The following is a 20,538-nucleotide window of genomic DNA, read 5'->3' as shown; positions in this document are numbered from 1 at the left end:
TACATAACTAACAACCTCGACATAGAAGAGTGGGAGAGATTCCTCCTACGATGAAAGTCAGAACATGGCTAATGTCCTGTAGAATTAGGCCTGATAAACATAGATTTTGGCTAGCGGCCTAGGACTCAACCTCAAGAAAAAAAGATATAAAGGAGACCCTAAGGTAACGAAGTAGAAGCAAAGAAAGGCAAGTAAAAATACTCACAAACACAGAGGAGCTCTCTCTCTCCATCCTTGCCATCTTTTCTCTCTACTATTTTCAAAGCTCTAGCTAACTTAGGCATTAGAGAGTCCCTTGCCAGAATATTTTTGATGAGTGTGGACTTTCTTTTTAGATATCTTTCGTCATCGTAGATCTCGATCGATATCTAGATCCAGCCATATCAACATTCCATCAAAGCCTTGCGGCAACACTAGCTATACTACTCGACTCTAATTTGCAACTCGAGTGACTTTAGTCGAGTTAAGGAGGCTAGAGTCCTACACCAACCCAACATTTATATCTCCTCCTACCAATACAACCCAATCCAACAACAGGTTGGCACTTCTTTAATCTACCCATCATTGGTTGGACTATGAAATTCTTTGTGCACCGCGGGTGGTGCAAAACCGCGTGCATCGCCTGCAGTGATTGGCTCATGCACGGGATCGGAAAATTTTTTTTTTCGTGTGCTGCGCTCTGACCCTGCACGTGAGCCAATCACCGCGAGCGGTGCACACGTTTTGCACCTCCCGCGATGCACAAAGAATTTCTTCTAGTTGGGCTAGCGTCAAGTTAGGCTAGGTTGGGTGGGCTTAGTTATATTATGTTGATCAAATAAACTAATAGGATATTAGGTTGGGGAGAGTTGGGGTTTGAAATTGGAATAGGAATGGTAACTCCCATTTCAACAATTTAGTTGGAAAAAGTCCTATTCCGATTCCGAAATGGAATAAGAATGGTTCAATCTATCTAAAACTCAATCTCTACTCTTTTTAAGGATTCAAATTTTCATTTCAATTTTGATCACGATCACAAACTAAACACTTCGGAGAATTTGGCTATTCCAATCCATTTCAATTTCCATTCCAATTGCGAACCAAACACCCCCTATGAGTGGAGAAAGCTCTTTAATGTTTTTCCATTAATTTATCATTAAGTCACTCAAGACCTTATCTGAGTGCACTTAAATTTTGAATAACTGATAGGACTAATGATCTAATTAAATAAAATATATAAGTATTTTATGTAAAACATAAGTATCAATTGATTTACTTGTCATGTTGGGTCAAATTGAGTTGGTTTCGGATCGGGTTCTGTGCTTTGTTCAAATCAACTCTGATCAACCCCAACTTGAAGTTTAGTTACCATATATGTAGCCTAAGCCCATCTTGCGTTCACAAAACGTCGTATGGACGTGACCCACTGAGCTGTTGGGCTGGCCCATTCAGCTCCAAGAGAACCCATGCTGTACCCTTGGATGGCCCTGGAACACTGCGAGACTGGACAAAACGAGTATGGGTCAGGCAATGGATAAATATATTAGCGCCTCACCCACTGCCATGACTGCCGCTTTGCGCCTCTCGCCCCTTCTTTCCTCCTCTTTCTTCCTCCGTCTCTCTACCAAATTCCCTTCGATCCCAACGACTCCCATCTCCCTTTCGACCCCAATCAAGGTCTCTCTCACACACATGTTTTAGTACGTTGGAGTCTCTATCTTTCTTATTCCGATCTAAGCATCTCGGCATTGTATCAGCAGAGATTTAATCGATTCCGGCCGTTTTCTTCTTCGATGGCCACCGCGTCGGAGCCCAAGGAGTCCCCTTCCAACAACCCAGGCCTCCAATCGGAGCCGGACGAGGCCACCAAAGGATACTTCTTGCAGCAAACCGTGAGCCCATCTCACCTTCTGTGCAGATACGAGTCATTCGAAATTTTCCTCCTTGGTGATAATTCTTGTAAATTTTAATCGTTTTTGGATGGAATAAAGGGCACGGTAGTTTCATGGTTTGGGAATTTGGAATTTTATTTATTTGTTTATTTATTCATCGATTCATTCATTTTTGCTGACAATGAGATTTGATGTTGATTTTGGTTTTGCAGATGTTTCGAGTTAAAGATCCAAAAGTCAGTCTTGACTTCTACTCTCGCGTACTGGGAATGTCGTAAGCTCTTTTTCTTTGTTCCGATTTCTTATGGTCAATGATTTGAAATGTGATATGAAGAGAGCAAGAGTAGCGGGCGATAGATTCTTGCATTTAGATTTTTAGGTAATCAGTGTATTGTTTGATTTCCTTAGCAAAACTAGCTGGCCTACTATTCAAACAAGCTGGACGGTATCCAGTCTATTAGTTAAAAAAGCTCCTTACCTAAAGACAAGAAGCCATGGACGACAGAAAGCCATATCAGATTCCTGCAGTCTATGTTAGACTAGTCGTAGGGATGAGCCGAAGAGTTGTTTTTTCTAGTATGTGAATAATTTAAAGGGGTAATGTTTTTGGTTCATCCATTATTTCATGTGCTGGCTGGTAGACCATCACTAGAGTGTCCGGAACTAGAGTTGATGTTATGAACCACTTATAGTTGGGCCACACTATCATATCCTTCCTGTCTGACATTTTGATATGTGTTGAGTACAATTTGGTGCGACTCTTAGGGATGTCTAAATTGTTGATCTATTGCAAACGTATATTTGTTAGGAGAAGGAAATGCTTTCTGATAACAAAGAAGGTGTACATACAAGGGCGGAAAATGAAAATGCTGATTTGTTCAAAATCATTGTGATGTTGTGGAGCATTTAAATGACTGATTAAAAAGGACCTACTTCCCTTTTAAACATTTAAATCATCTTTTGGGGCTTTAAATGTATAAGAGACAAAAAGGTGTGTTGAATCATGAAAGAGACACACTAATGGTAAGATCGGCTAGATAGGATAGTTAGAATTTTAAGTGGTTAAATTGTTTTTAAAAAAGTCATGATAAAAAGAAATGAATAAAATCAAAATTATAAAATTATTGTTCACATTTGATGTATGAAAAATTTGATAAGCACAGACATGACCATAACCACTTCTCCATGTGATGCAATGCATGAACAGAACGATATTAACACATTTTAGTTTGTAAAAGAAGATAAATTCATTGTTATTTCTAATCTTACCTTATACTAAAATATTGAAATAGATTTACTGAAGGCCTAAATGGAGTTAATTAATCATAGATCATTGTTATTTCTTCCATTGTTACCTCCATGATTTATGTCTTATTTATTTATTAGCATTTGTATTAGCAATTAATTGATTTACATATCCGTCTAAATGCTAAGACACATTACATCTTTTTATTTTTTATTGATGTTAGTATCACTCCTCAAACTAAGAAGAATGTGGCATGATAGATCGTAGGTAGCATTTGATGACCCAAATGAGATCACCATAGTGATCTAAGATCACTGATGATCCGAATCTTATGGTGATCTGATCATCAGTGATCTAAGATTACAATATTTGGTAGGTCATAGTCTAGTGATTAAAGAGTATTCACGAGTAATCTGTTTGGTATTCTATGAAAATCCAAGATCACTGATTATATAATACCAAAACTATCCTTAATATATTTCATAAAAATATATTTATTAATCATATATAGTATATTATAAATAAAAATTACTATATTTATTAATATATTAATAATTAATTCTATAAAAAATATTAATTATTATTATAGAATTAATATTTTATTTATACTTATAATATATTATTTACTGATATGAATATTTATTTTGATTAGAAAAATAAGATAAATTCAAGTAATATATTAAATATTTTATTATACAAATATAAAGTACAATAAGATATTTTTATTTTAATTTAAAATTATCATTAAATCATAATATGCAATTATATGATTAATAATATATTATCATGTAATATATATAATATCAAATATAAAGTCATATTATATATACAATATTGATATAATACATTAATGATATATTGATATATCAATTTTTTTACTAGATGGAGGGGTATATTTGTCCTTATATTTCAATCTAAGATCACTGTTTGGGGGTGATCTTGGATTCCTGACTTCAAGGATGGATATCCCATCACTGGATTAGGGGTGATTTGAGGAGTGGAGGTGATCTGAAATTACTGTCACGTAAGATCACTATAGTGCAACCAAACACGGTGATCTCATTACCTCCACACACATCACTCTTGATCTTGGGTGGATCACCCCATATCAAACGCTCTCGTAGGGGTATGAGAGGATTTCATAGGGTCTGCTTCCAATCCATGTTGACTCAGACCAATGTTAAGTTATTTTGAATCTTGAGACTAGAGTTAGAACTGATTTGTGCACTGAATGTCTTGGCTTCGGTTATGGTAAGTGATGGGTTTTGTTTGAGGCTTGTTCTATTGGATCTGAGCTTCTATTTACACCAAATTCTCAATCATTAACTCATAGCTTAGTGATTCTGGTCAACACTACTGTCTTCACCTCTCAAACCCAAACAATCTTCTAAAGGTAAGGTGCAGAAAAGTCTCACGCAAGACAAAGAGTGCTGTTCAAAAAAGCTGCTCAATATAATGCTGAAGGCGAGTGGGACTTGGATCTGATGGTTGGTACCCGCTTCTTGCAGATTCTGATAGGTGGTGCTTCCCCCATTTTTCTCAAAAGAATATGATGATGAATTTGGGATATGTTTTTTTTCCTTTTTTGGCATCATGGTTCATTACCATTTCTCTGTAGTTAAAAGCAATGTGCATTTCACAACATCTAGGATTTCTAGTGCTGTTTGTTATTGTCATCTATGCTTTTATATTTTGTTATTACCATTGATCTATGTGCCATAATAATCTAGCAACAAACATCAGGTTATTAAAGAGGTTGGATTTCCCAGAAATGAAGTTCAGCTTGTACTTTCTGGTTATGAGGTAAATTTGTTTACTTATCATTTGCTGGAAACAAATATATGATGGATAATCCACCAGATACTCACCTCTCTTCTCTGTGCAGAATCCTGCATCAGCCCCAGCTGATCCAATTCAACGAACTGTGTGGACCTTTGGTCAGAAGGCTACACTGGAGCTTACACAGTGAGAAAAATACCTGCCTCTAACCCATTGACATGTAGATTATCAGAGAAAAGTGTCTGCTGTTTGCTTGTCTGCTGTTGGATATTCTTTTCTTATGCATGTATATATCAAAATGCATCATCTTTCCTGCTAACCTCTTCTTTGTTGCTTTTCAGCAACTGGGGCACCGAGAGCGATCCCGACTTTAAAGGTTATCATAACGGAAATTCAGAACCTCGTGGCTTTGGTATGCACTTTTAAGAACTGGATGTAAATTTTAAATGTGATGTCAATGTCTTGAAGCACGGGCGCTAAACATGCTTCCTAGTTGCTGAAAATAAGTTGCATATAAACTAAGGTACCTGATGCTATAAATGATTTTTGATTGTTATTTACATGTTTACCATTCTTTTGCTGCAAATAGGGCATATAGGCATCACAGTTGATGACACATACAAGGCATGCGAGCGATTCGAACATTTAGGAGTGGAGTTTGTGAAGAAACCTGATGATGGTGAGTCTTTCTTTGCATGAAAAAATTAGAGGTTCTATTACTTTGCCTATTAATATTACAAGTTTACATACATTCATTGAATTGTGATTGCAGTAAATAAATTCATTACAGATATTCAATGACATGAGTGATAAGATTGGTTTCTGGAGCTGAGGCTTGGAGCATATGTATGTTGATAAATAACTAACATCCAACATGATAGATCAAGAAAGAGAGTTGATTTTATTCTTTATTTATTAGTCCATATTTTAGGAATTGATTCTAATTATAATGTTGAGGCTTAGCAATTTGGATTTAATATCACAAGTATCACACTTCTGCTGATTAGGTTATGGGTGAGATTATTCTAGCTATCATAGATGGGTCTGATGCAGTTGGCATTATCTGATGACATCTGACAGTGACCATGACATTACATGCTAGAGTAGCTCCTTTTTTCTTCTGTTTTCTTTTTCCTTTTTTTTTTTTAAATTCAAAGACAGGAAAGGATTGGTTTTTTGATCTTGAAAAGATATCCTTTTCATGATCCTGCCATTTACTTGATGCAATGCTGGCTGAGATTGCTCTGGACTAAGCCTGCCGAGCCTTCTGATGGTTGTTGCACCTTGAACCATAAATCTAACCACAGCCCCCAATCCTGCATTCTAGTATTGTTGAGTAAAGTTGTCTTCTTCTTGAGTCCAATTTATTGGAGTCTGTAAAATATTGGCTAGATATTAACTTAAGCAAGTGTTCTGATCTTTTTGCATTGCAAATCACAGAATTCTCATATCATTTTTGAGTTCTTTATCTGACCATAATTGTAGTAATAATCAGCATATGTCTCCAAACTTTGGAGACTTACGCATCCTCTGCTGTTTGTTCGAACCTGCCTTGTTCATGTCAGCCTTCCTAAAATTATATCTACCATCTATGTTGTTCTGATCTTCTTCTCTGTTCTACACTTCTACTAATACTCCAACATATATCCATGCCCCACTTGTTTTCATGCCTTGTTAGGACTCCAACTTATTCAAGTCTTGATCATGTCATCCCTAGTTATTTGCAATTATTATGCCTTATCATATAATTCTAATATGTATCTTCCTTATCTATGTGACGCTTATTGGATGTACCTGGACGGTCATTTTGCCTAATATTGTATTTGTGAAAACAATATTTGCATTTTATATATCTTACTATATCTTCCTTTAATCTCTGGTGTATATATTTGTTGCATAATTTCTATTAGGGATGGAAATGGGTCGGATATGGGTTGGGTTGGCCAATATCTGTACCCATCCTGTAATTAAAACCCCCATACCCATACCTGCCCTGCAATTAAAAATCCCATATTCATATCCATCCCGTACTCATCTCGAGTCGGGTAAGGTAAAGGGGTGGCTTGGGTAGATAAGAGGGGTCAAGGTAGGTCGGATCGGATAAGAAACTCAGCATGTAAACATTATAAAATAATTATAATTTTGAAAGGAGGGTTTAGATTAAGGTTATGTCGGATCAGATTTGGAGCAGGGCATACCATTATCCGCATCCGATTTGAACCCACTTTAGGTAATATTTCTAGAACCCATATCCATTTGGAGTTTTAATCGGGTTAGGTTAAATCCTTTCCATTTAGGTCGGGTTGGATCAGGTATCCGGTGGATTAGCTAAAATTGTCATCCCTAATTTCTATATGATTCGACTTGAAAGATTAGTATTTTTCTCAGGTACATTCCCTATTCACCTTTTTTTTTTTTTTTCTAAACAGAGCTTTAGATCATCACATCATTGTATTTTATCCAAACTCCATTCTAGTCTCATCAATGAATAATTATTATCTAAATCACCTATAAAATGTCAGCTTTAAACTTGTATCTGCTACTGTTCATATTGAAACTCTGCTTGCTTAAATTTTATCTTTCATTTCATTGCATGATTGAAGAGGTGTTATAGGGATTTACATTCTCCCCTTCAAAGCAATGATAGTTCATCTCATTCTAAACATAAAGCTAATTCTTTCTTTTCTGCACCCAAATAAATTCCTTCTCTTAATAAATTTTTGTCAGTCCGGTATTGCTTGGATTGCTTTTTCAAGCACCAACTTATTTAATTATCAATGTCATCTTGCTGTTGCTTTGTTTCAGTTAAGCTGTTTGTTCTGTGTACGATTGTCTGCATGTCACCTTGTTACTAGCATAACCATGTTCCTAATCCAACTGAATGTATATAAGTTAGCCAACACACTTTATGTGAAATTTTGACAAAGAATATACTAATTTCAAAATCAACAATGGGTCATCTAAATTAAAGATCCAAATAGTTGAAGATGATCTATATTATAAAAAGTATATAGAAATGAAAATTCATATATTTTAGTGGTCTCTAACCTTTGCATCATATAGGCACAAAAATAAATAGTGTGAATTGTACCAATGTTCTAAAATACATGAAAGGGCTCATAAATTGAAAATCCATTTCATCATGATCTTGATCAATACATTTTAAAATACAGGTAATTTTAAATTAACTAGGTTTTGATGATTAGTTATAGTAATACAAAGTATCATGCTGTTAAAACCATTCAATTTGCACCCACTTGGTGCTTAGGTTAGAGATTACCGGAATACATGAATTTGGTTTCTAGGCATTTCTTGTAGTGTAGATCATCTTCAGGTGTTTGGATTTTCAACTTTGATGGTCCATCATTGATTTTGAATTCATAAATCTTTTTTCAAAGATTTAAAATGTATGGTCCAACTCCATGTATGTGCTTGTATATTCAATTTTCAACATTATTAGAAACTAACGTTGTATGATCTGTGTATTCATTTGCTTTGCATCCAGGAAAAATGAAAGGTATTGCTTTCATTAAAGACCCTGATGGCTACTGGATTGAAATTTTCGACCTGAAAACAATTGGAAATGTGGCTGCTGCTGGCTCTTGAGAAAGATCTTATGCAAGTAACCTTTGCTTTTCATAGTTCTTGGCATAGGACAATAACTAATAATAAATGATCATTATCTTCTGGTGTAAACATCAAGTATCTTGACATTTGCTATGGGCTACTGTTATGATTGGCACATTCGTATCCATATTACTATGTTACATGCTTGTGATGCATAAACATCCAAATCCATGATGCAAATGCCTATTCAACTGGTCGGAGATCTCATGCAAATGCCTATTCAATTGGTCATAATAATCAGAGTTATCTAGTAAAGATTACAACTTTAGAAATAGATATATAGAGATAGAATTGATGGAATAATAGCTGTCGGAGATCTCTAGCAACAGTAAATTCCTTTTTCCTCTGAAATATGTTGAGATCAGTCGACTGTTGGTGAAACTAGTTCTGTTCAACGATCTTAGTTAAACTTGCTCATCAGCCCTAGAGAATGGCAGAGGAAGATTTTTGCGATTTTTGAAATCAATAAAAAAATAATAATACTACTTTCTTCATGGTCATTTAGGGTCTGTTCTTCTATGGGTAAATCTATATTTTTTTAGATAAATATCTCTCATAAAGCACTTGAATAGAAAAATAATTTATTCATATTTTTTTATGAATGAAAAAGTGTCTTGAAAATTCGTTATCCATATTTTTTTGTATCACTACTTTTTTTGAGTAAGTAGGAAAATTTTATTCATATTTTTCATAATATCTTTTATGCTTTTTAAGTTTGTAAAAAGTGGACAATTGAGTTTTTGGGTATTGAATGGTAGAAGTATTAAAATGAGGATGGAATATTTTAGAAATAAAATTAAATATTTACTTTACTGGCTAATAAAAAAATAATTTAGTCATATTCTAGGTGGATAATATTTTTCTCCATTTCATGGATAAATGCTATCCATGGAAAATAATTTATCCATCTTTGAAAATATGGGTAAGTTGATCAATGAAGATATTAATCAATTTTTGTATGATATTTATCCATAAAAGAATAGCCTCTTAGGTCATGAACGCTTGGACTTGGACATACTTAGGCCATCATTGTCGTTGTTCTGATAGCTCAGGCCAAACCTAACGCCTGCTAACTGATGAATAGGCAGCTGTTCTCACTCCTGGGTTGTTACCTTTGCCTTTGACAATTTTCCCTTTATTTTATTTTGATCCTTCATGGAATAATGATGAGCTGCCTGGCTTTACTATAAATTAAAAGCCTTCATTAGATGTTTAGAGTAACAATATGTTTCTAAAATGCTTCTATGTGATGTATAATTACTTGCAGATCAAAGCAAGGAATATGACCTTTTTGTTAATATTTGTGTTATCTTGATATGACCTTAATGACACAGTAATAACATTCCAAATCAAAATATGAGAAATCAAACAAAGAATGATAAATTGCATGGTGTTAGGAACTAGAAGTGGCACCCGCAATCAAAGGCAGCAATAGGAGCAGTAGCATGGTTTAAAAATGGTCTGGTGCCAACGCCATCATGCTTCTGAGTTCCTATACTCAAAGCTTCTGTCACGGAAAAAAATAAAAAAGGAAAACATTTTGTTCCAACCCTAGGACAAAAATTGTCAGCATTCCATTTCATTGCTAATGAATGCCAACTGAAGGGAAAACGATAATGCAGAAAAATCAGAGAAAGTATCAGATAGTATGTCAATATCCATAACGGATTTAATTGTTGTACTGCAACATATGGCAACTCTCTAGTACACTTTAAATTAGTAATCATGAGTTTTCGGATAAACATTTAGGAATGCTTTCATGTGAATGTTAAGAACAGAAAAAAGGACAAAGTACGCACTTGAAGATGCTGCAGCTCATCGAAAACAGGCTAAAACAAGCAATAAACATTTCAACTCGCCTTTTGTTTAACGGGGCAAAATTCCAAATTAGTTTGAGCCAAATGTTTTGCTGTAAATGATTTTTAAGGAAATGATGTAACTAGGTCATTTCCTGCATTAGATTAGTTACGTACGAATACATCGTTAAAAAAAAATCTTTGTGAAATTCACTTATAAACTTCTCCATGCATAATATTTTTTTTTATATCAAAATTTTAAATTTTGTAGAACGAAGCTATCTCAATTTTATTAGGGGATGGGATGCGCCACCATTCCGACTTATCTCCATATTTGGGATAATGAATGTCTCGAGACATCTTAATTAGGATACTGACATGGTGAGATGTTCCTATCCTAATATATGGGATGGTATCCAATTTCGATGTCCCATCAAATATTCTATCAAAATCTAAATTTTTATTTATTATAATATTTTTTCATTCATCTATCAAAAATATTTTTATTATTCTAAAAATATGTAGTGTGATAAGCTTTTATATTATCATAATATTTTTTAAATTTATTTTCTCTGCTTCTTATTGTTGTTCTACTAGAAAAACAAAAAATACATCGAACCGCTCCTTTTCTTTTTTTCGAAAGCTCCGTAGTATGTATCTCTGAAGTCTGCAGGCCGATCCCCTATTTTTAACGTTATGCCCTCTCCTTTACATTAGGCTATGAGAGTAGAAACTCCCTTGAACCAGAAACATGGAAATCCTACGCCATCATTGCCATCACTGCAGCGCTGTCACTATCCTTTACACTACTGTCATCGACGGTCGATGACATGGGCACTGTTCATCCCTAGCACGGTCCGGCCCGATCCGGACCACAATCAAAACAGATTGTGCCTGAAATGGCCCATTTTGTAAACGGATCGTGCCTGACACAGCTGGTGGCCCGTCAGACCCACAGATCGGCACGGTCAGACCCAAGCTCATTTCACCACAATCAAAACGGATCATATCTGGAATGGTCCATTTTATAAATAGGTCGTTCCTGGCATGGCTCGTGACCCATCAGGCCCGTGGGCCTGATGAGCGGCTTTTTTTTTCTTTTTGTTAAAAAAAAATTCAGCCTAAACAGATCATGCTATGCACAGCCCGTTTAAACCCGTTACGAGCTGTGCCTGGCACGACTCATTTAGCACCGTTACTGTAACACCCGGCCCAATTGGGCCCAGAATCAGCCCACATCTCATACAAAAAAAAAAAAAAATAGGGGAGGCAAACGAAGAAGAGTCCCGCTAGGAGTCCTCTTCCGCTCAAATACATCAGAAGAGAAGCTGAATTCGAAGGGGATTCGACCTCCCCTCCATGCTATAAAAACCCCCTCTCCTTTACTCTAAGGTTGGCCATGACGAGCACCGGATTTCTCCTTTTGTTTTTCTCAAATTTTTCTGTTGAAGCCGCGGATGTCATCATCATGTTCATCTCAAATACTCGTCGGAGACCTCAACGGAGTCGGAGGTAAGCCCTTCTCCTCTTTCCCCTCTTCCTTCCCCTCCTTTTCATGGCTTCGTGCACCCTCGCCGGCCGTCGGGATCGTCAGAAAATCCATAAAATATCATGATCCTGTTTTGCTCTATTCGAACGAGCCATCTTCCTCTCTTTTTCGGCCACCGGCGTCGCCGTTTGCGGCGTCTCACCCCTAGGATAGGACCCTCATCTCTCTATCCCTCTTCCCTGAAAGTCTTGGCGGCCGGTGACCGGCCAATGATCGAAAATCATGAAGAAAGGGGACGGATCCCCTATTTTTCAAAAAAAAAAAAAACTTCACCGACCGAACCTTGCTGTCGGTCAGCCTTGCTCCGTTGCCGTCGACCAGACACCACCCACCTCGTCGGAGTCCGGGTCACTGGGGGGGGACCTCATCGGTCTTCCCCTGTTTCGACCCAAGAGAGGGCCGTGGGAAGAAGGAAAAAAAAAAAGAAAAAGAAGAAGGAAAAGAAAAGAAAAGAAAAAGAAAAAGAAAAAGAAAAAGAGAAAGAGAAAAAAAAAAAGAGAATTTTCTCTCTCTCCTCTCCCTCCTTTCTCTCTCTTTCCTCTCTCCTCTCTCTACATTCTCTCTACATTTTCTCTCTCTATTTTCTCTCTCTAGATCTTTCTCTCTCTTTATGGATTTTATCTCTCTAGTGTCTTTCTTTCTCTGATTTCATCACGGATCCTAGGATAAAATTGATATGAAAATATGATGATCTGAGATTGCTTCGAAATTCGTGCAGTAGATTAGATCCCGATCCGATCTTTATTCGAAATTGATAACATCAATCATGGTTAATTTATATTGAGTCACCCTGATATGATCTTTGATGATCTCAATCATGATTGCCTCGTCTGAAAGATACAAAAATTTTCTCCCTCTATTTTCTCTCTCCACTTTCTCTTTCTAGAATTTTCTCTCTCTTCATGGATTTTCTCTCTCTAGAAGTCTTATGGATCAGTAGAGGATTCAGATACTTAGACAAATCCTAATTTTGGTTAATCCTGAGAGAGGTCCTAGATTTGTGTTATTAGGATTGATTATCGGATAATTTTCTCCATATATGATTTTTATATTTGATTAGGGTTATGAAGAGATGATTGTCTGCATATGATATCGAGTGGAATATTTTGTTAAAAAAATTCATAAATCAAAGAAGAACATTGATTTCTGTGCTTGGATCAGTCACCGGTAAAGGTAAGAATCTCTGTACATGATCATCATTATATATGTTATTTTACCGTTGGTTTTATCTCATTGATTTTGCATCGTTGGATTTGAGATCGATGAATTTGTTATATCTGAGACACTGTTATTTATTTATGTGATTTTGAGTATGAGTATGTTATATCAATACATATGTATCAGCGATTGATGGCATGATTATATGGGTATGACATATTTATTACACTGCAAAATTTGAATTGATTAATGAAGTCAAATATTATGATTTTATGAAAATAAAAAGAAAAAGATATATGGTTTGCACTGGCCTTGTCATGTGGAATAGCCTGCCAGGAGCTTATACCTGGGACAGACCCCACAAGCTTATGTGTGGAAGAATCTGATCCGAGAAAGATCATGAATGATTTGATCCGAGAAAGATCATGAATATTTCGATCCGAGGAAGATCACAGAAATCGATCCGAATAAAAGATCGTCGCATGATCCTGGTAGTCCAAAGTCAAAGCCAAAAAGAAAAGGATTAAAGACGATGTGATAATAGAAGAAAATAGAAAGATAAGACATGAAACAATCGTTGAATAAAATTGTTTCACTTATTAACATATGATAATGCATCTCTTTTGATAAAACAGATAATCTATAAATGTTTGCAGTATTCTGGACAGTAAACATCGACTTTTATGTGTTATTGCTTATCTTTATTTTCAGATTATATTATTATATTGGTGTGATATAAAAATTCTTACTGGGCTGTAAAGCTCATACCCCTTCATCTTTCTTTTCTTCTCAGAGTTACAAGATGTCCATGGTTGGCTATGGTATGGATTTGTGAGTGAGCGGATGCATAGATAGAGTACCGTTGATACCTGATCAGAGGATTGAAGGAATGTTAATTGTAATTATACAAGTTTTATGAATTATTATTGAAATTAAATATTATAGTTGATTAGGTTGTAATGATTTAATTTGGTCTTGCATATTCTTTAGGGCTTGCTCTAAGGAGTGTGTGGCCATCACGTATCCGATCCAGATGTTGGGTTCGGGACGTGACAAAATGGTATCAGAGCTCAGATTATGATCATTAAGGATTATAATATAAGTGATTTAAATATTACAGAGTAATAACAGAGTTTAAGTCATGATCATTGGGGATTATGATATAAGTGATTAGGATTTGATAAAATGATATTAGAGCTTAAGTTTAAGTCACTAAGGATTATGAAGTGATATCAAAACTTTATGTATGATCAATAAGATGTGACAGAGTGATATTAGAGAATATGATAGAACAGTACTAGAGCTCAGGTTTAAGGTCACTAGGGATTGTCATATAAGTGATATGAAAACTTTGAGATTATAATCAATAGAGTATGATTGATAATATCAGAGTTTAAGATTATGATCATTAAAGGTATGATAGAATGATATTAGAGTTTAGGTTATGATCACTAGAAAATATGATTTAAGTGGTATTTGAGTTTAAGGTTATAATTATTCAGAATTGTAATTTTAGTGATATCTGAACTTAGGTTATGATCATGAGGAATATGATAGATATAAAAGAGAAGATTCAATATTTAGATTTCGAATCAATAGATATTAAGATGAAATTTATGCATAAGTGGCATATGATATCTATAATAGAATTGACGAGTTATATCTAGGATTTCAATTAGTAGGGTGGCCTGAATATAAGAAGAGTTGACCTTGGAAGGAAGCGGGAGGTATTGATATGTTATGTTGAGTATACTCTATGATTTTGGAATGCTAAACTTATATGGAAGGAAATCATGATAACTTTTCTGATTTTGATGTTAATTATCTGAGCATTACAAATTCTAAATTTATCAGAAGGAAGTTAAGCTATGGTCTAAGAAGAAATTTCATCATATGAGAGAGAAATATTTTTGAGCATTGAATCTATAAGAGGATCATATATGAAACTCAATCTTAGATGAAAAAATATACTTGAATTTTATTATGAGAATATGAGATACACATCTTGATGAAATCTTTGGTTATTCAAAATATCATATTCTGAATATGATTCCTAGATCTTTCAAATTGTATTGAATTTCAAGTCAAAAGTTTACTTTTCTAAGTGGATCAAAAGTATTTTGATATTGTTGTTAAATTAAAGAAGAAAATTTATTTTATCAGAGTATGATATACAGATTATGATGAAATCTTTAATAATTCGTATTACTATCTTTGGATTAATTTTTTTTTAATTTTTCTTGTGATTGTTGAAGATGGTGAAGTGTATTAATTATTCAAGTCAAAGTTTAGATTTTTTTAAATTAAACTAAGACATCTTGCTAGTGTTAAATTTTGAATGACTTATACAAGGGACAAGATTTTGTATGAATTTATTGATTAATATTAAGGGTTGTGATGAAGGGAGCTCTATAAGAAATAATCAAGTTGATTCTACTTAAGGATGTTGGCTTGAGTTCTTTTAGTTTGTCAAGTTAGAATTAATTCTTTTAAAAAGGAAGATTGATTTAGAATTATCTAAATGATTGTAAGGTAAATCTAAGGTTAACTCCAATTGATTATAGACATGTTGAATTCTTGAAGAGTGATGAACTTATGCAATGATTTCAAACATAGGAAGTGGATCAAGATTTAATTTTTATATGCTATACCCAAAGGTAGTAAAGATAAAGAAACTTAAAATTTTGCCCTAAGTCTTATATGAAATTTGAAGGTTGGATCTATCCTGAATTGATCTAACATATAAGGATATTTTTATCTTTGATAGACTTATATAATTTGATAAATTAAGATCAGAGTGCGCAGCAAAAGCGTGGTGGATTAAATTGATTAGAAATATTAATCTTTTAAATCAAAAGATATTATGATGAAATACATTAGTTGCAAATAAGGAAAGATTTTATTGATAATGAAAGGATGCTATAAATTTTGATCTAATCTAATCATAGCCGGATAATTTTTGTCAGTAGGTTATTTTATTATAGATGATGTCAAGAAATTCTAAATATCTCAAATTTATTATTAACAGCTTGATAGTTTTATTATTAGTTCAAATCTAAAATGTCCTGACATAGATCTCATATTTTTTTAAAAAATTTAATATTGTTACTTGGACTGATATAGAAGATTGAGATTTTCTTAAGATGAGAGTCTACATATGAAATTTATTGGAAGGTCAAGAGAAGAAAGAAATCGATGATTGTGAAGAGTGTCCGATTTTTGACCTTTATTTATTTTTCTATCAAGGGTAGTCTGAGATAATTATGAATTTCGAGTGGAATGTATTAGACAAATAACGGTGGTATATTAATACAAGTCCAAAATGTTACAGTTCTTCAAAAAGTTGAGAAATCAATAAGAAGGGATGAGTTTGAGATTTCAAATAATTTTTGTTATAATAAGATAATGAAAATAAATAATAATATAAGATATTATCGGAAGCGTGAGAATAACATGAAGAATGGATATTTTGAAATATATACCTCAAACAATATAAGTTAATTTCGAGGACGAAATTATTTGAAGGGGGAGAATGTAACATCCGGCCCAATTGGGCCCAGAATCAGCCCACATCCCATACAAAAAAAAAAAAAAAACAGGGGAAGAAAACGAAGAAGAGTCCCACTGGGAGTCTTCTTCCGCTCAAATACATCGAAAAAGAAGCTGAATCCAAAGGGGATTCGAACTCCCCTCCACCCTATAAAAACCCCATCTACTTTCCTCTAAGGTTGGCCACGACGAGCACCAGATTTCTTCTTTATTTTTCTCGAATTTTTTCATTGAAGCCACAGATGTCATCATCATGTTCATCTCAAATACTCGTCGGAGACCTCACCGGAGTTGGAGGTAAGCCCTTCTCCTCTTTTCCCTCTTCCTTCTCCTCCTTTCCATGGCTTCGTGCACCCTCGCTAGCCATCGGGATCGTCAGAAAATCTACAAAATATCATGATCCTATTTTGCTCTGTTCGAACGAGCCATCTTCCTCTCTTTTCCGACCACCGGCGTCATCGTTTGTGGCGTCTCACCCCTAGGATAGGACCCTCATCCCTCTATCCCTCTTCCCTGAAGGTCTTGGCAGCCGGTGACCGGTCAATGACTGAAAATCATGAAGAAAGGGGACGGATCCTCTGTTTTTCAAAAAAAAAAAACTTCACCGACTGAACCTTGCTGTCGGTCGGCCTTGCTCCGTTGCCGTCGACCAGACACCACCCACCTCGTCGGAGCCCGGGTCACTGGGGGGGCAACCTCATTGGTCTTCCCCTGTTTCGGCCCAAGAGAGGGCCGTGGGAAGAAGGAAAAGAAAAAAAGAAAAAGAAGAAGGAAAAGAAAAAAAAGAAAAGAAAAGAAAAGAAAAAGAAAAAGAGAAAGAGAAAAAGAAAAATAGAAAGAAAAAGAAAGAAAAAATTTTCTCTCTCCCCTCTCCCTCCTTTCTCTCTCTTTCCTCTCTCCTCTCTCTCTACATTCTCTCTATATTTTCTCTCTCTATTTTCTCTCTCTATTTTCTCTCTCTAGATCTTTCTCTCTCTTTATGGATTTTATCTCTCTAGTGTCTTTCTCTCTCTGATTTCATCACGGATCTTAGAATAAATTGATATGAAAATATGATAATCTGAGATTGCTCCGAAATTCATGCAGTAGATTAGATCCCGATCTGATCTTTATTCGAAATTGATAACATCAATCATGGTTAATCCATATTGAGTCATCCTGATATGATCTTTGATGATCTCGATCATGATTGCCTCGTCTGAAAGATACAAAATTTTCTCCCTCTATTTTCTCTCTTCACTTTCTCTCTCCACTTTCTCTCTCTAGAATTTTCTCTCTCTTCATGGATTTTCTCTCTCTAAAAGTCTTATGGATCAATGGAGGATCCAGATACTTAGATAAATCCTAATTTTGATTAATCCTGAGAGAGGTCCTAGATTTGTGTTATTAGGATTGATTATCGGATAATTTTCTCCATATATGATTTTTATATTTGATTAGGGTTATGAAGAGATGATTATCTGTATATGATATCGAGTGGAATATTTTGTTAAAGAAATTCATAAATCAAAGAAGAACATTGATTTCTGTGCTTGGATCAGTCACCGGTAAAGGTAAGAATCTCTGTACATGATCATCATTATATATGTTATTTTATCGTTGGTTTTATCTCATTGATTTTGCATCGTTGGATTTGAGATCGATGAATTTGTTATATCTGAGACACTGTTATTTATTTATGTGATTTTGAGTATGAGTATGTTATATCAATACATATGTATCAGCGATTGATGGCATGATTATATGGGTATGACATATTTATTACACTGCAAAATTTGAATTGATTAATGAAGTCAAATATTATGATTTTATGAAAATAAAAAGAAAGAAAAATATGATTTGGACTGGCCTTGTCATGTGGAATAGCCTGCCAGGAGCTTATGCCTGGGACAGCCCCCACAAGCTTATGTGTGGAAGAATCTGATCCGAGAAAGATTATGAATGATTTGATCTGAGAAAGATCATGGCCACTTTGATCCGAGAAAGATCATGAATATTTCGATCCGAGAAAGATCACAGAAATCGATCCTAATAAAAGATCGTCGCATGATCCTGGTAGTCCAAAGCTAAAGCCAAAAAGAAAAGGATTAAAGACGATGTGATAATAGAAAAAAATAGAAAGATAAGACATGAAACAATCGTTGAATAAAATTGTTTCACTTATTAACATATGATAATGCATCTCTTTTGATAAAACAGATAATCTATAAATGTTTGCAGTATTCTGGATAGTGAACATCGACTTTTATGTGTTATTGCTTATCTTTATTTTCAGATTATATTATTATATTGGTATGATATGAGAATTCTTATTGGGCTGTAAAGCTCATACCCCTTCATCTTTTTTTTCTTCTCAGAGTTACAAGATGTCCATGGTTGGCTATGGTATAGATTTGTGAGTGAGCGGATGCATAGATAGAGTACCATTGATATCTGATCAGAGGATTGAAGGAATATTAATTATAATTATGCAAGTTTTATGAATTATTATTGAAATTAAATATTATAGTTGATAAGGTTGTAATGATTTAATTTAACCTTGCATATTCTTTAGGGCTTGCTCTAAGGAGTGTGCGGTCATCACGTATCCGATCCGGATGTTGGGTTCGAGGTGTGACAGTTACGGACCGTGCCAGGCACGATCTGTTTATTGCTGTAATAGGCCAAGCACGACCCGTAATGGCTAAATTCTTTTTTTTTTATTTTTTTTGGTTATAATGGCTATCTTAGCTGTGCACATGATATCTTAACTGTATCAATATCTACAATAACATCGAAATCTACTTTTAGTACAGATCAACGAGTTTTGGACGAAAAGAGGAGCAGGATGACCGACGAAATACTTGAGATACTGCTCTGCTTTAAAGATTGGTTGGATGCCGAGATGAAACTTTCAGATAAAGGTGGACATAATACAACATCCAATGACAACGATGACATAAACACTACCGACGATGCATGAAGATCAGTAAGATTTTTAATTATCAATTTCTCATATTTGTATCTTTTTAGTTTTATCTTTTAATTATTGAGGTGAGTCACCTCAATTTCTTCTTTCTTCCTCATTGTATTTGGAGGTCAGGCCTAACCCCCTCCCTCCATTATACCATTTTGATTGATATTAATAAATTGGTAGGGATTCACACCAAACCCTTCACCATTACAAGGTAGTTTTTTATTTTTACAAAAAAAATTTACATCTATTTTTACAAAAAAAATCCAAAAAGATCCCCACACGGGTCATGCCTAGATCGGGCCGGGCCGGGCCTAGTTGGACTGTGCCAGCCTAGGCCCTTATGGGCCGTGCCAAGCCTGGGCCATGGGCCGCAAACCCCCAGCCCAACCCGGCTCCTTCTAATAGGCCATGCTAAACATGGCCCATTTCGTGTCGGGCCGGGCCAGGCCATGGGCGGCCCGAGCCATTGCCCATGTATAATCATTGTTTGACCACCCAGGTCGCTAATCCCATCACTCCTTCCACCAAACTATTACGACGACAATTTTACCTAAATAAGTAAATAATATTTATTTAAAAAAAATTATGCAAATAATGCTCTTTTTAAAATATTTATCGAAGTACTGTCCAAAACAAAATCGTCCTATGGAAGGGTCGCCCTATAGAAGGATGACTTTAGGTGCTGACTCACCATAATCCATGCCATGTGAAAGGAGAAGTCAGCAACTAGAGACCTATCCTATGGAAAGGCGACTCATAAAATTGCCCTACCAAAAGATGACTTAACTTAAAATTAAAATACCTCACTAATCCTCCTGACTAAATCCCTCCCTCCCCTCTCTCCATCATTTAAGAAATAAAAAACCTAAACCCCACTCTCCTTTCTCTCCCAAAGTCATCCCTCCCTCTCCTCTCTCCCTCACTAATTCTCGATCCCCGCTGCCCCTCCCTGCACGCCCCCCAACCTCCCTTTCAGTCCCCGGCATGAGAACCACCCTCCCTCTCCC

General features: G+C 35.3%; 1 protein-coding gene across 1 annotated transcript; it reads left to right on the top strand.

Annotated features, from left to right (window-relative positions):
* The first annotated feature begins 1,474 nt into the window (after nucleotides 1–1,474).
* Nucleotides 1,475–8,682, top strand: LOC140852592 (lactoylglutathione lyase-like). Its single transcript, XM_073245998.1, has 8 exons — nucleotides 1,475–1,656; nucleotides 1,740–1,871; nucleotides 2,084–2,145; nucleotides 4,861–4,912; nucleotides 5,003–5,082; nucleotides 5,238–5,308; nucleotides 5,486–5,575; nucleotides 8,402–8,682. Exons 1-8 carry the CDS (start codon nucleotides 1,498–1,500, stop codon nucleotides 8,500–8,502), a joined length of 747 nt encoding a protein of 248 aa, XP_073102099.1. The 5' UTR covers nucleotides 1,475–1,497; the 3' UTR covers nucleotides 8,503–8,682.
* The last annotated feature ends 11,856 nt before the right edge of the window (nucleotides 8,683–20,538 follow it).

This window comes from Elaeis guineensis, chromosome 11 (assembly GCF_000442705.2).
Source record: "Elaeis guineensis isolate ETL-2024a chromosome 11, EG11, whole genome shotgun sequence".
Taxonomy (NCBI): domain Eukaryota; kingdom Viridiplantae; phylum Streptophyta; class Magnoliopsida; order Arecales; family Arecaceae; genus Elaeis; species Elaeis guineensis.
The sequence above is the reverse complement of the archived record's forward strand: the minus strand, read 5'-3'. Positions and strand labels throughout refer to the sequence as shown.